Genomic DNA, 16750 nt, shown 5'->3' with positions numbered 1-16750 from the left:
TGGAGTCTCAGCTCCTTCAAGATCTGTATGGATTTGGGCATTTTGCCCATGTAGGAAATGAGGGTGTAGCCAGAGTCCTAGTTCCCAGGATAGAGCCATAGGGATAAAAACAATTTAGGGATATTCTCTAAACAGCTGCTTCTCCTTTTTTTTTTTTTAATTGAAACATCTCCAATAACAGGTAATTTATTTCCCATCAGATATTGCTGTATAGATATATTGTAAACCAGCAGCTTCATGTTTCTAGTTTTAAATCATACCTTAGATTAGTGGTTCATTGCATGTGTAGGATTTCATACCCTTTGAGAATCTATTAAAAGCTATGGACGCTCTCCCCAGAAAACAGCATCACAGGCAGAATTCTGCATCCAATTTCAGGGGCTACACAGATGCCCTTGAAAGTCATGGGGAACCTATGATCCATTTCAGATAAAACTGAAAATCTTTTTTTGTAACTTTTCTTGGCCCAAATTAGAAATGAGCTAATTGATGTTTAAGTTCTTTCTGTCCCCTAACTATTTGGATGCCTTGGATTTGCTAACTATACTGATAGTTTTCCCATTTTCAGAGAGATCTGGTGGTTGATAAGAATAGTACTGTTTGGGCCGGGCACGGTGGCTCAAGCCTGTAATCCCAGCACTTTGGGAGGCTGAGACAGGCGGGTCACGAGGTCAGGAGATCAAGACCATCCTGGCTAACCCGGTGAAACCCCGTCTCTACTAAAAAATACAAAAAACTAGCCGGGCGAGGTGGCGGGCGCCTGTAGTCCCAGCTACTCGGGAGGCGGAGGCAGGAGAATGGCGTGAACCCAAAAGGCAGAGCTTGCAGTGAGCTGAGATCCGGCCATTGCACTCCAGTTTGGGCGACAGAGCGAGACTCCGTCTCAAAAAAAAAAAAAAAAAAAAAAAAAAAAGAATAGTACTGTTGATAAGAATTGTGACTTTTAGTTGTCACAGGTGACCTGTAGCTATCAGGATTGTTGTTAAGCCTTTTCTAAATGTCTGTTCTCTCTTCTTTCTGTTGGTTGGATACAGCCAAGCCCATCCGCCCCGGACACTACCCGGCCTCATCTCCAACGGCCGTCCATGCCATTCGAGGGGGAGGAGGCAGCTCTTCAAACTCCACTCACTACCAGAAATAAATACAAAGTGAGTCCCATGTCAAGGGTGGTTTCTCTATCTGGAGGCAGAGGCTTCTTGCCTTTCCAAAACCCCTGCCTGGCAGTGGACCTTCAGTAGAGGGGAGTTCGGCTCTATTCCAGCACACGCCCTGGGGGTTCCAGGTAAACAGAGACCCAGACCTACCCTCCCTCAGTCTAGAGCCCTGGGGTCTACTAGCTGAGGCTGCCTGGGGCCCATGAGACCTGGAGCCAGGCGGGGCCTAATCCCCTGCAGGGGTAGGTGTGGTGAGTGATTCAGCTGAGCTTTGGTTTGCCTGTGGGACTCACCTCTGTAGTTGGCATCCCATAGGGCATTACTTGTTTGTCAACTGCTTTTACCCAGAGCAGACAGAAGTTGGGGGTTGCTTTAAGTCTCAGGAACAGAATATAAAGAAAGAGCCAGATAATAGAAGTGATGTTTTTATGTTTACTATCTGAACTCAACAAATGGGATTTTAAGAAGATACCTAGGTGGGTCCAGGGTGCTTTTTTCTTTGAGATGGTGGTCTGCAAGCTTCTCTGCCCACAACCCACATGCCCAACATTTCTCTCCCAGCAAAAAGAAAAGGAACGAGTGATATACTTTACAAAAGAGAAGAAGCAGAGAGCGAAAACTGTCATCCTTTGTGATGGAAATGGAGAAAAGAGGTTACTAGTTGGGCGGGCAGAAAGACTACTAGGTGACCAGAAAACTTTGTTTAGAAAAACTCTGACTTTGAACATGCAGATGGGAAGAGGTGGCTCTGAACATTGTCCTTGGACTCTAAGCCCTTGCTAGGGTAGCTGACTCCCAAGGCAGGCAAGCATGTAAGGTGTGAAGTCTGGACCCCTCCTCATCCAGTCCGTTCTGCATCAAGGCAAGAAGGCGAGCAGGAGGGGCTGGAGCCATCGCTCAGGGTCCTGTCATGGCCCAGGCTTAGGCTAAAACTTCCAAGGGAAATGCTTTGGTGGCTGCCCCAGGCAGTGCCAAGGAGCAGGCCAGGGACTGGTCAGAGCAGTGGGAACAGGAGGGAAGGCAGAGGCAGCCCACGGGCGGGCAGTGTGCCTGCCATCATCTGCCGTCTTCTAGACAGGAAAATGGGAAATGGTCTTGGCAGTGGGCCACCCCATTCCTATCTAATCTCTGCTTCCAATCAGAAATAGAATGAAACTGGAAGTTAGAAAGTTGCTTTTGACTACATGTTGTCAGTATCGAGGCTGATACCTGAAGGGAACTCTGAGTTCCAGCTGGGCAGCTTAGAACAGAAAAGCCTGAAGCAGTGGTCCTGGAACTTTGGTGGATGTGAGCATCCTTGAGCACCCAGAGGCCCAGACTCCTTAGAGGAGGGAGGGCCTGGGTTTTGTTTGTCTTTTTAACCAAGTACTCCAGGTGATTCTGATATTCATCGGAGTTTGAAAACTCTCCATGGTTTATACAGGATGGCAGTTTACTTCTGTCCTATGTGAAGGAAATTGGAAGGTGGTACGTCTGTAAAGAATCTTCACAGTGATAACAGAAACCTAGCCTCTTAATTAGATTAAGCAAGTGCCTGCCTCCTGAACTCAAGGCCAGCTCAAGGTCACCAAATGACTTCAGTTTCAGCCATCATGCCTACATTCCAAGTTTAGCAACCAGAGAGGAAGCAGAGAAGAGGCAAAAACAGCCACGCTAAATGAATCTCCTTTAAGTAGCCTTCCTGAAGCCCCGTGCAATGCTGATGCCTCCCTTTCTCTGGGCAGCACTGGGCCATATGGCCACATCTAGCTGGAAAAGGTAGTCTTTTAGCTGGGCACATCACTACCCCAAAGAAAGGTAATGCTCTTTGAGCAAGGACAGGGAGAGTGGATGTTGGGGTGGGCAGCTGACACACTGTGCATTATGGATCACCTAATATGCCGCAGCACTGGGCTAGATGCACTATAGGCATCACCTCATTTGATGAAAGCACAGAGACATGTGTATGTGTGTTTCCCATAAGACTTTACTAGATATACTGGTCCAGGGATTCTGGGGTCCAGAGATTATGCAGTGGGACAGTCACCTTCTTCATGGGTTCCAACAAAGGTCTGCCAGTCCCATATTTTATGTAGGCTCCAAACAACCAAATGCTGGCCATTCATCACCCGTGTAGCCTCTTCTCATACAGAAGAGTGAAAATCAGTAGGTGTGGGGAGACTTTCAAGACCGTTGGAGTGACAGAACCACCCTCACCCATTATGGCATTTTTTTTTTTTTTTTATTTTACTTAAGTTCTGGGATACATGTGCTGAATGTCCAGGTTTGTCACATACGCATACACGTGCCATGATGGTTTGCTGCACCCACCAACCCATCATCATCTTTTTGAGATGGAGTGTTGCTCTTGTCGCCCAGGCTGGAGTGCAATGGCATGATCTCGGCTCATTGCAACTTCTGCTTCCTGGGTTCAAATGCTTCTCCTGCCTCAGCCTCCCGAGTAGCTGGGATTACAGGCATCTGCTACCACGCCCGGCTAGTTTTTGTATTTTTAGTAGAGACAGGGTTTCACCATGTTGGCCAGGCTGGTCTTGAACTCCTGACCTCAAGTGATTCCCCCCACCTCAGCTTCCCAAAGTGCTGGGATTACAGGCGTGAGCCACTGCACTCAGCTGGCAATTTGTTTCTTTACTCAAAGTTTTAAAAGTGGTTTTGATGGTTTTATCTGAATTCACAGCCTCCTTAACACACCTTCTCAACATAGCTTCTGTAACTAGGTGCTTCTTTCATCAGGTCACAAAATAAACAGGCCCCCTCTTACAGCTCTCAGGATGGCAGTGTGGCTGAGGGGACTGGCATTGGACAAGGGACCTGGGTTCAGGTGTCAGGTCTTCTACTTCCTTCAAGTTACTTAACCTCAGAGTCTGTTTCCTCATCTATGAAATGGGGAAAATCTTTTATTTTGGTCATTGGCATTGACAGAGGCTTAAATGAAGTCATGCTTCTAAGCACATAACAATTGCTCAATAAAAATATTAGTTGCTAGTATAGATGAGCACTGCACAGGAGGCTGAGGCAGGAGAATGGCATGAACCTGGGAGGCGGAGCTTGCAGTGAGCTGAGATCCAGCCACTGCACTCCAGCCTGGGCGACAGAGCGAGACTCTGTCTCAAAAAAAAAAAAAAAAAAATTAGTTGCTAGTATAGATGAGCACTGCAGAACATGGTAGTTGATACATGTTGGTTTATAGTGTCCTTTAATTCATATAGTTGTTACTAAATGGTTTTTAGTTCCTCTATAGCAGTAAATCCTAGCCACTGGGTAGGCAGGCTTATTTCTAACTGAGTATCCTAGTTGTTGCTATGAGCTGATATAAGGACTTTTAAAGATAATATGGGCCGGGCACGGTGGCTCACGCCTGTAATCCCAGCACTTTGGGAAGCTGAGGTGGGCAGATCACTTGAGGTCAGGAGTTCAAGACCAGCCTGGCCAACATGGTGAAACCCCTTCCCTACTAAAAATAGAAAAATGAGCTGGGCGTGTACATGCACACCTGTAACCCTAGCTATTTGGGAGACTGAAGTGGAGAATCGCTTGAACCCAGGAGGTGGAGGTTGCAGTGAGCCGAGATCATGCCACTGCACTCCAGCCTAGGTGACAGAGTGAGAGCCTATCTAATATATATATATATATATAATTTACTTATCTACAACCTATGACTATTTTTAAGAAATGACTGGGCATTTGTCAGCAGAGATTAAAAAGGGGTAGTAATCAACAGATTCAGGAATTGCAAATGAAGAGTAAAGAAATGCTAAATCATTTTTTGAAAAATAATTGGAAATATGGAATTCATTGCTTAGATGAGAGCAAAGCCTTTTTGAGACAGTCTTTCCTGACCTTTGGGATTTTCATTCTGAAGTCTCTCTTCCCTGGGTAGAAATTATCTCAATTGTGTCTTCGCAGCCCTCCTGTGGAGTCAGAGCACATATTCTTACAGCTGGATATCTTTGGAATTTCCTTCTGCTTCATTTCAGGGTTCAAGAATTATAGCCATAATGAGTATTTTGGTTTATCCTCGAGTTTTCAAAGCCAATGAAGATGCCCCTGTACAAAAATCAAAAGAACCCAGGATAATGCTGGCTTTGATCTTACGTGGTTCAGATCCACAGGGGGCTGCCTCAGGAGGAGATGATCTTTTTCAAACCCTAGAGCTACATATGGGGCAGTGGAGTACAACCATGTGACACTGGGCAAGTTGCTTGATTTCTGTCAGCTTCAGTTTTTCTCACCAGCCAAGGGGGTTCAGGCATCGAGAGCCTAGCTCTGTACTTGGTTTCACAGTGAATGAGACAAGAAGGCTCTATTCTTGTGCAGTGATATGCTTGTTAGGGGAAGATGAACAGAAAATAAACAAGGTAACTTCAAGTAGTGGTAAGTGCTCAGAAGAAAACAAAAACAGGCTAATGGAATAGGAACACTGTTTTAGAAAGGGGGGGTGACATTTAAGTTGAGACTGAGTGATGAAAAATGCCAGGCACTCAGCAACCTGGGAGAGAGTGGGTCGATGATCACTCAAAGGTAGGAATGAATGAGGGTTATTCAAGGAACGTTAGCAAGGCTGATAAGGCGGTACAAGGCTGATAAGGTGGTAGCTCGTGATCTGGGAGAACCCATCTTCATTAGAGTGGATAGGGAGAGAGTTGGGCCCAAGTAAATGAAGGTGTTGAGGCTGGGGGCAAGTTAGATTATAACCTAGTGCGAGGGATCACCAGGGCTGTGGGCATGGGAGCAGTGGGAGCTGGTTCATGATTAGACAGGCCACTCTGGGCTGGACCCTGGAGAAGGGGTAGGAATGGGGCGACAGTAAGCAATGGGGGTTGTCTAGGGGGTTCCCTAGGTGGCCATGGGGGAGGGTCCGGTACCAGACCCAGGTAGTGGCAGCAGGGAAGTGGCTCGAGTCAGTGCCTGCTTAGAGCTGATTCAGCTGTCAGGCTTACTGATGAACGTTGAGAGCAAGAGGATGAGGAAGGAAGGGAATCAAGGTAGTTCCTAGATTTTCGTGGGCCCCAGCAATTAGGGAGACATTGGTCACTTTTTAACCATGCCAGGGGAAATCGGGGGATGAGCAGGTTTTGTGGCAAAGCTTGGTTTCCATAATGTTGCTTATGCGCTGCCTCTCAGACATCCAGCTGAGCCCACCACCCAAGTGGGTGTGTGGAACAGGCGGCTGGATCCGTGAGTCTGGAGCATTGCAGAGAGGCTGGGGCGAGGCCAGGGCTGGAGACTTGTGACCTGTAGATTGTGTTTATGGCCACGGGTCTGAAGGAAGCAACCTAGAGAAAAGGTGGGCCCAGCAGAGAGGGGAGCTGAGGAGCGAGTTGGACCAGGCCTAGGCACTGGCAAATGGGAAGGTCAGAGAAAGGAGGTGGCACCAGCAGAGGGGCCTGAGGAGCATGTGGGGTCACAGAGGTCAAGTGAAGACCTTGACCCTAGAAGGAAGGTGGTCAGCTCAGAGCTTGAGTAAGATGACAACAGAGACTGGGTGGTTGAAGAAGGCCAGATGGCGGTGACCTTAGCATGGACTAGAGAGAGCAGGTGAGGAAGGAGAGCCAGCAGCCGAACCCACTTTGGGGGTTTTATTTGAAGGAGATCAGAGAAATGGAGCGACGTGGGGTTAAGGTGGGGCTGCGTTGCTTTTCTATTATGAGATGGGAGATATTACAGCATAGCTGTGTGCGATGGTGATGGTATAGCCGAGCCGGGCAGAGGAGGAAGCACAGATGCGGGTGGGTGGTAGATGGGGTGCACTGGGAGGTAAGATCCAGCTCACCTTAGTTAGAACTTGTTTTCTCGTGCAGGCAAGAAGCCAGATGATTAGTGAGAAAGAGGGAGGAAGCAGGGTCTCGCTCTTGAGACCAGAGACGGTGTAAAATCGACCTCTCAGGCAGTGCTGAGTCCTTCTTTGCAGCCTCACACTTAATGCAGACACCTGATTAAACATCTGCCCAGCTCCCTGTTTCTGAGGGCCCTGGAGATCCACTTCCTTTCCAGGCAGTGCTTTGGCAAGCCAGGGGACTTGTTCAAATGTCTCCACCAGATGGCGCCAGTGGGGCATTGCTGACACCTCAGATGTTTTCTGAAAGACTGAAGGCAGAACGGTCTTTTTTCTTGGTTTTCGTATATTTAGACTATTTTATCTCAAACTTGAGTAGTGAATAGAGTACTTTGAAAGGAATACAGTTCTCACAGATCCCCAGAGTTGATTTAAATTATTGTATTATAGCACTTAAGTACTTGCACATTGTAGACAGTATACATTCCCTACTTACAGATCTTATACAACTGTCAAGTCAAAACAAATTTACAAATTAAATTGAAATAAAACCACAAATTAAAAGTCCAAACCACAAAACCCACTTCACATAATTTAATGAAGGAAGGGCTTTTTCTGAAAATAAAGAGCTAGGTGCAATGCAACCCCAGAGTGTGTTGCTTCTTGTAGAGTTTGGGATGCCTGTTTTTTGTGTGTCGTGGTGTGTCTCAATTCTTTCACTTCTGTACTCCCAGCACTCTGAGAGGCTGAGGCTGGAGGATGGCTTGAGCTCAGGAGTTTGAGACCAGCCTGGGCAACTTAGCGAGACCTTGTCTCTACTAAAAATAAAAACATTAGCCAGGTGTCGTGGTGCATGCCTGTAGCTCCAGTGACTTGGAAGGCTGAACTGGGAGGATCATTTCAGCTGGAGAGTTCAAGGCTGCAGTGAGCTGTGATCATGCCACCACACTCTAGCCTGGGTGACAGAGCGAGATCCTGCCTCAAAAAGAATAAACAAATAAAAACAAATACATGAAGATTAGCCTAGTGCCTGGCACTGAACGAGCACTCCGTGCTCATCTGTGTTGTCCTCATCACCTGATCCCGTCTCCTCATTCTACATCCCAAAGAGGCAGGATGAGCTGTCAAGATCCCACACCTACGAGTGGTAGATCCTAGGCTAAGAGCAATGATCTTCTCTGCAACAGTTCTCAAAGTTCTTGGCCTTAGGACCTTTACTCCTCTTAAAAAGGATCAATGGACTGGGTATGTGGCTCATGCCTATAATTCCAGCACTTTGGGAGGCCAAGGCAGGAGGATCACTTGAGGCCAGGAGTTTGAAACCAGCCTTAGTGAGACTCTGTCTCTACAAAAAATAAAAAAAAAAAATAAAATAAAATAAAATAAAAATTAGCTAGGTATGGTGGCATACGCCTGTAGTCCCAACTGCTTTGGAGGCTGAGGTGGGAGATTGATTGAGCCCAGTAATTTGAGGCTGTAGTGAGCCATGTTTGTGCCACTGCACTGCAGTCTGGGTGACAGAATGACAATCTTTCTCAAAAAAATGAACCAACAAAAAAGAATCAATGAATTTATATATATTGACATGTATCATACTGGAAATTAAAGCAAAAAATTTAGAATACTGCCAGATTCATTTAAAAAATAGTAATAAGCCCATACATGTTACCATAAATGTGATTTGTAATGAAAATAACTATTTTCAAAACAAAAAATAGCCAAATGGCATTGTTTTACATTTTGCAAATCTCTTTAACACATCTAATAGATGGCAGCTGGATTCCCCCCAGCTGTTTCTGCATTCTGTCTGTTGCTGTTTTGGTTGAAGTGTATACAGCGAATCCCCCCCTTGTCACACCAGACAAGATTCTCAGCCATTGGATAGCTAAGAAAACTGTGGAATGGGGAAGTTGGGATCATAGTGCCCATATCACAGGCTTGTCTGGGATTGAATGAGAGAATGTGAAAGAAGAGAGAAAAAAGTCTTAGAAGAGTACCTGGCAAAAATTTGGCCCCCCTGCATGTTAGCTAATGTTAAAATGGTCATGGGGACAGACCTGAAAAGGACAGATGAGGTGGGACTGCAGAGAGAGAGGACAGAAATAACTGTAGGTGGATGCTGCTGAGGCAGAGGACTTTGAAACTAGCATTCTCAACCCAACCCAAAAGGAAGGAATTGTGGAGCATCCGGAGGAAAGAATTCCTGATTCCGTCTACAGCACAGTAGGCTCCAACACTTCGATAGTCCTCAGCTTCATGGTTCTCAGAGTCATAAATTCAGAGCAACTAAAATTGTTCCTCCACAGCAGATTGTACCAACGCTCCAATAAGATAAATCCACTTCTATTCAGCAGTGATAAGTGGAGTACAATTGTAATTCTTATAATGTGGGGATTGAATTATAAAAAGGCAAAAGAAAAACTAAAATTATGCACTGTTTGGATTAAGCTTAACTCCACCGCAAGCAATTGCAAAAGCCCAAGTTGGGGGTGAAAACGGTCTCTAAATACTTCTTGCAAAACCCTTGTGTAATTAACTTCTTTCATTAGCCTTCCCCACCCCTTCTAAAGAAAGGTGATTTTATTTCCTCCTAAATCTGGTCACATGTTGCCACTTTGAATTACCATCTCCAGTTTGGCAGAACGCCAGTTTGGCAGTCCTAGAGCAGGTCGGTTGGTCCAGTCCCCTGCCTCTGAGTGACTGGCTACTTGGAAGAGAGTCAACAGGACTGGGTTTTAAAGATTCTCCAGTCTCGCCAGTCTCTCTGGGATTAGAACAGTCAGAAATGCTTTATCTCATTTACCTTTGAAATTTATATCTATTTTCTCCCATGAATTTATCTAAGGAGATGAAGAACCTGATAGTGGGAAGGATGGATAGGAGCATCCTACTGGAATCCATGTTTCTTGGGCCTGCTGGAAAGACTTCTCAGCAGACAGGCCTGTAGAGATCCTTAACTGGGGATGAAGAGGAACGCTGCATCCTAGTAAAGAAAGGACCCTTTATTGGCGGAGTTCCTGTGCTTTTCCCTTCAGCAATCTGTCACAATCTCAGTTCTCCTCTCTCATGCTCCTTGAGGTGACTAAACTAAGCAGGTAGGGCCTCCTTTGCGGCCCTGTGTTTCTTCCAAACTATCAGCCAAAACCTGCTGAATCTTGCCCAGCGGGGATCGGGGATTTTGACTGAAGGGCCTTCCAGGGGGAAATCATGTCACTTCATGGTCTGCTGGAGTTACTGAGGCCGCCCCATTGCATTTGTGTCTAGTGCTTGCTGTGTCAACACGGTTTGGCTGCAAATATTGCGTCAGGTCATAATACCACAATCCAAGGTATGTGCCGGCACCTCCTTGCCTCCAGGCACGCAGGACGGCCATCTCATCTGAGCAAGGGGATCTCATCTGACCAGGGCGATGGCGTGCGTGGAGAAACGACCTGTGAGAAAGTGAAATGGCAATTTCAGTGGTGGCATTCAGGCAGCACTCCTATTGGTTTTTAGCTCAAAATGGATTTTAAATAACAACTATGACCATGCTTTTAGGTTTTTCTTCTAATACTGACAATAAGCCCAAAATTTCACCAGAAAGGCCATATTCTTCCCAACAACATCTTACTCTCTGTGACTTCTAAAAATGACAGGAATATCACCCTCTAGGGTTGTTTAAGCCCTTCTTAGTTTTGTAGCTTTGCCGTTGTGGGAGATTATACCAAATGAGTTCTCTGAATATTTTTTCTTGTCAGTGAAGAGGTGGTTCTGTTTTTGTTTTTGTTTTTGTTTTTTTGAGACTGAGTCTCACTCTGTTGCCCAGACTGGAGTGCAGTGGCATGATCTCGGCTCACTGCAACCTCTGCCTCTAAGGTTCAAATGATTCTCCTGCCTCAGCCTCCCAAGTAGCTGGGACTACAAGTACATGCCACCATGCCACACTAATTTTTGTATTTTTAGTAGAGATGGGGTTTCATCGTGTTGGCTGGGCTGGTTTCGAACTCCTGACTTCAAGTGATCCACGTGCTGTGGCCTCCCAAACCAAAGTGCTGGGATTATAGGCATGAGCCACTGCACTTGACCAAGAGGTGGTATTTTTAAAAAGAATGTGTGTTTTTTGTTTTTTTCTACTCAGTTTCTGTTCTGTATTTCGTCTCCCTTTTTCTCACTTTGCTTTTTTCTACTTTTATAACCCCTTTCTAGACAGAGAATTTTTCTCTTTATATGTAACTTACATCCTGTTGATTTATAAGAAATATGTGAGGTTGTTTACAATATTATATAAATCAGGAGAGTGAAGAAAGAAAAAAAGAGCATGGTAGCGGGAATCTGAGATATTACCACAGTTGGGTACCAAATGTTGATATAAGCCTTCTAGAGGCAGAACAGAAAGCATGTGTTAGGTTACGGAGGGCTTTTTCTTTCCTTTTTTTTTTTTTTTTTTTAATCAAAAGAGAATTTGGGCTTTTCTTAGTGGTGGTTGTATTTCCAGTACCAGGTAATTCCATGTTTTTCTCAAGGATAAGGCTCTACCTCCCTCTTTTGTCATCCCTGTGCCCATCCCCTGGAGTACCATGAGCGCAGCACAAAACCCATAGCAAGGTCTCAGAGCTAGGGCCTCCAGCTGGTGACAGGAAGCAGAGCCTTTCAGTGTCTTCTGAAAGTTGAGCTTACTGGTGTTGGGTACAGGCTGACAGAGGCCACTCAGGCTGGTCTAGACGTTCATCCTGGAGATGTGCCCAGCACCAGCCGAACCTCTGGTGGGAAGTGGAATAAAATGGAAGGGGGTGGTCTTTTGGAGAATCTTATTAGCCGACGGAGACGAAGCATACCTTTGGGAACTGGGAACCTCTTTCTACAGAGAGCCTGGGTTAGGGGCCCTGTTGCACCTGCTTGCTATCCTAAGTGCAGGCAAATGAGAAATGTTTTAATTCCCCCTTAGGAAGGAGAAAATGCATTATGTTACTTTGAATATCCATAGCCTCAACAGATACTAACTTATGGAAGAGAACGTTAAGACTGTCAGGACTAAATACTTAAAGCAAAATCAGGAAATAGGAGGTTGTGCTGTTTATGTGCTGCTATCCATATGTATCTTTTGAGCTCTCAAAATGTGGCTAAGTCCAAATTGAGATAGGCTGAAAGTGTAAAATATACACCAGATTGCAAACACTATTGTATGAAAAAAAAATCTCAGCAGTAATATTGTAATGTAAATGATCTCAACATGTAATACCAATTACATGTTGAAATGATACTATTTTGAATATATTAGGCTATATAAAATATATTACAATTAATCTTACCTATTTCTTTTCACTTTTTAATGTACCACTAGAAAATTTAAAATTAAATATGTGGCTTGGCCAGGCACGGTGGCGCACGCCTGTAATCCCAGCTACTTGGGAGGCTAAGGCAGAAGAATCACTTGAACCCGAGAGGCAGAGGTTGCAGTGAGCCAATATTGCACCACCGCACTCCAGCCTGGGTGACAAGAGTGAAACTCCATCTCACAAACAAACAAACAGAAAATATGTGACTTATGTTATATTTGTATCTGACAGCTCTGGTCTAAACATCTAGAATTAAACAAAACCTTTTTGAGAAGTAAATTTCTACTGTGTTCTCTAATTCCTATGTTTTCTCTTTGGTTCTCTTTCAACAGATATGACTCCACATAGCATGTCAAGGACTACATTAATCACCAATTCCTTTATTTTTTCCCCCCCACAGTTTCCATTTTTTTTTTATACTTGCTTACTCCAGCCATCTGCAGTACACCAGTTTCAGGTCTTTTGAGCTGTGTAGAGTTTCTGTGTGTACAGATGTGTGCTCGGACTTTTCTCTTTTTGAGAAATCTGAAGGAGATGGTTGCAGAAGATCCACTTACTACTCAGAACCATTGCCGCTGACTCGGCCTCCGGGGTGTTGGGTGGTTTCTGGGTGGTTCCTGGAGCCTCCTCTGGGCAGTGCACTGTCCCATCTGTACGCCCTAATGTGCCATTCCCTGGAGGGGAACAACCAAGTACCGTGGAGGCGGGAGACCATGCTCTGCCTCAACTGTCTGGTTTCCTGTAAAATAAACACATTATTTTATATTTTTAGGGAACAAAAAGTGCTGCTCTAGGGTTCAAAGTTTTCATTCTGAACACTTTTCCAAAACAAATTACCCTGAAGACACATTTTGAATATCCTGGTCACATCTTTGGATCTGTAAAATATACCTTTTAGTAATGGCACCTGTTAAAATGCAAAGCAAATTTCCTTGGGGCAGAAAAACAATCTGACAGTAGCAGTGTAGAAATTGTTCATTCAGATACATCTGTGTCAATGCAAAAAGTCATAAAATTCACCTCCCAGCTGCTTGCTTTTCAACCTGCAGCAACTAGTCTCGGCTGGCCGGTTTGAACATCATTCTTTCAGAAGTGCTGAAAATGCTGCAAAGTTTTAAGTGGAAATGTGGCTGCCCCTCTCCTCACTTCTTCCTGCCTGATCGTTCTGGAGCTGGCATTGGGAACGGCTGCTTTCTCTAACCATTTTCAGCTTGAGTGGGTATTGCTGAAGAAGTCCAGCATCATTCCAGCAGTTGAAAAAGGAAGCCTTGACACAACTTTGTTTTTGTGCTTGTGTATGAATAAGTTGCCATGAATAAGTTATTATTTTAACCCATCATTGCCGACTGTTTATATGAATTCTTTCTTTGGCACCAAATAGGTTTCATCTTCTTAGGCACAATTAGAAAAAATCCATATAGATGGATATTTTACATATAGTTATTGCTCTATCCAAATACATGAATCTAAAACTAAATCAACCCTTGCTTCCAGTTGTACTTATTAAGAAGATCAATTTCCAGGTAGTAAAGTTTTCAGGGAAACTGACAAAGATTCAGTTAAATTGGCCTTGTGTGCTGCTATTTGTTCTGACAAATTTGGGGGTAAGTCAAAGACAACCAAACCAATCTCGGTGAAAGCTCCTATCCTATCATGTTGTGTGCCCAAGATGAGGAACTGGCACTGTGCCCTGAAGCTTTCACCACTGTAATGAAATATATGCCAGGGGAGACTTCGGGCTTTTCTCATGACTGTGTGAGTCGAAGGTAGTTCAACTGTGTGTGTGTGTGTAAAGTGCTAAGAACTGTGCATTGACATCCAAACATTTCTTGTATAAAATTTCCCTAGCAAAGCAAACCTGCTTTGACTTAATTTATTTGTTAAATGTTGCACTTTGTTTATGTATGTTTTGTTTTTTGGGGGGGAATAAGGAGAGGGAGGAGGACAAACTATTGAAGTATTTATTTCGTGAAGATAGCAATTTTGCATTTGTTTAAATTTTTTTCATTCTTTAATTTTGTTATCAGTGCCAGCCCAATATACCTGCTCCATCATTATTTGCAGTCTGATAAAAGGGTCCTTGTGGGGCAGGTTTGGCAAAGTTTATCGGGTAATAACATATGCCACATAACCTTGTTAATATGTTTGCTTCTGAATAGGGCAGCTAAAACATTGGTGTTTGAGATGATTGCCAATTATTAATTGTCATTACCACTACTCTCCATTACTTTTTGTTTGGAAATTGAACAAAGGTCAGTAATGGTTTTTGGCTCTTGTTAATATCCATCATAAAATAGATTGTTTTAGATTCTCTCCAGAGTGATTTTTCCCTGGGTACCCCCTTTCTACTTCTAAAGAATTGCTTGACACTTTCATGTTTCAAAGGGAAACATTCACTTGTAGTTCCATTTTGCTTGATCTCTACAAGGGACTGACAACATTCGCTTTACTTTTATTCACAGAGAAAGTTGGCTTTGATGTCTCTTAAAGATAATTCTGCTAGTTGCTGATCAGCCAGTCAGTTCACCTAGCTTCAATCTTTATAGGACTTCTAATCTAATTTTCCTATACTGTGACTAAAAGGGAGGCAAATTATTGGAATGGATTATTCAAATGGATCCTTAAATATTGCTATGTATAATAAGCCAGTTATTATATCAGGACCATGTTCTCTGTAGGCCACTTTCTAAAAAAGCCACATATGTGCAATTTTCAGGTTTTTAGACTATTGCTCCCTGTACTTTAAGTGTAAAAACCACACTTCTGAACAACTAAGCTCGTGATTATGATTTTGGTTATATGCCGCTTTTGACTAGCGTGTATCGTGTCTTTTTCTCCTCTATGAATAATTTTACATTTCATGCTACTTCTTGAAAGTTTACTCTTTGATGCTCTAAGAGAACAGCCAGATGGTTTATACGAATCATCTTTATCTGCAGGATGGTGGATTGGTAAATTAGGAGAATGTTGTTTGAGATATCAAGATTTATGGTTGGGAACTAAAATACTTAATGCCAAATGTGTTTTTGTCAATTACTAGAGAATTCTGTGCAAACATATCATCTCTTCAAATGCTGCACACTTCGCTTTTGTTAAACAGCAGGTAGTAGACAGAAAAATAACAGTTTCACATTAAGACTTTTAAAGGAAATAGAACCATGTGATTAAGAAATCAGAATTTATAGATATACTGGGATAAATGAAGAAATAAAAAGGTTTGCCTAGAATGTAGCATCTAGTGACTTTTTTAAAGCCCTAAAGTTTACATAAAGAAGCTCTAGTTCCTATAGAAATAACTGAAAGCAAATGAAAATTCTTAACAATCCCCTCTTTTGAAGTGCATTTTTTAAAGCAGGGCAGGAAACATTTGGACTCTAGCTATATCACATATTGGGAAAGGCCGAGGGTGGAGGCAAGATTTCACTTCATCGTCTAGCCCAGAATCTTGAGCAAGCTAAAGAAACCATCATAATCTAAAATTGCTTCATTTAACACTAACAATTTAGACTTTTTAAACCAAGCATTGAATAATGGCTGGATAACTGCCAAAGGAAGCGCCACTCCGTGAAGTCTACTTACTTATTTAAAAATTGTGTATCAATTTTAAATACTGTTCATTGTGTGCAGATATAAGGGGAATAGGGCATTCTGTAGAATTATCCATGTCTAGTTTGTAAAGTGTGTCCTGTGTACTGCAGATGTGTGTTCTCTGGGCTTTATGTATCTGTACAGTAGCTTTCACATTTAAAAAATTGTGGACAAACTTGTCTGGGGGGTTTGAGGGGAGAATGGTGGTTTATATCAATAATGATGCTGTACTATAGTCCATGTAACAAAAGATCTGGAAGTCACCCTCCTTTGGCCCGCGGAAAATTTTGGTAATCTTCTAGGTTCTAAAATGAAGGTGTATGGGTACTCTGGCAGACTGCATGTTGTATAATTTGAAAAATACTAGAAGTGGAAAATAAAGTTCAGTTAAACTTTGACTGGTCTGTTTCTGCTTATTTGAGTCATCCTGAAGATATGGTCATTGGAGATGTCAGTGCCTGTGTGAGGATGAGCCATTTTCTGGCCTCAAAAGAGTTCACTTCAAGTGAGCAGGTGCCCCAATACACAGCATAAGCAAAGTCAACCTTGATCATTTTTGCTTTTACTTTGCTTAAATATCCCCTGTAAACTTTTTTTTTATTTCAGAACTAAGAAAACTTGATGTTTGTCACTTCAGTTCTGAAAAGATAGCAACTGATGTTAAAACAAAAAGTCTTACTAGCTTTTTTAAAAGTAGGAATGACTGAAAGCTGAGTAGAGCAGTATATTCACTGAATATCTGAATTTCTTCTTGCTTGAGAAGGGCATTAATTCTCCACCAAATGAATTGGAGCCCTATTTGCATATGTTGAAAGATTATCAGCATCTTTTGAGGATTTGGGGTGTTTATATTCCTGTTTAACCTACTGATTCTTAGTGTTAATGTACAGGTCTGAGATCTTGTTAGAGGACACTGG

At 43.3% G+C, this 16750-nt stretch overlaps 1 protein-coding gene across 1 annotated transcript in view; it reads left to right on the top strand.

The window, feature by feature from the left end:
- KIF5C (kinesin family member 5C) overlaps positions 1-16231 on the top strand; it is a 161001-nt gene extending 144770 nt beyond the window's left edge. The window contains exons 25-26 of the mRNA XM_033231561.1: positions 1035-1148; positions 12578-16231. Of these exons, the coding sequence (XP_033087452.1) occupies positions 1035-1141 (107 nt within the window). The 3' untranslated portion in view covers positions 1142-1148; positions 12578-16231. The remainder of the gene's footprint in view (positions 1-1034; positions 1149-12577) is intronic.
- Positions 16232-16750: the final 519 nt, after the last annotated feature.

This window comes from Trachypithecus francoisi, unplaced genomic scaffold, assembly GCF_009764315.1.
Source record: "Trachypithecus francoisi isolate TF-2019V2 unplaced genomic scaffold, Tfra_2.0 Lachesis_group13, whole genome shotgun sequence".
In the NCBI taxonomy this organism is placed as follows: Eukaryota; Metazoa; Chordata; class Mammalia; order Primates; family Cercopithecidae; genus Trachypithecus; species Trachypithecus francoisi.
The sequence above is the reverse complement of the archived record's forward strand: the minus strand, read 5'-3'. Positions and strand labels throughout refer to the sequence as shown.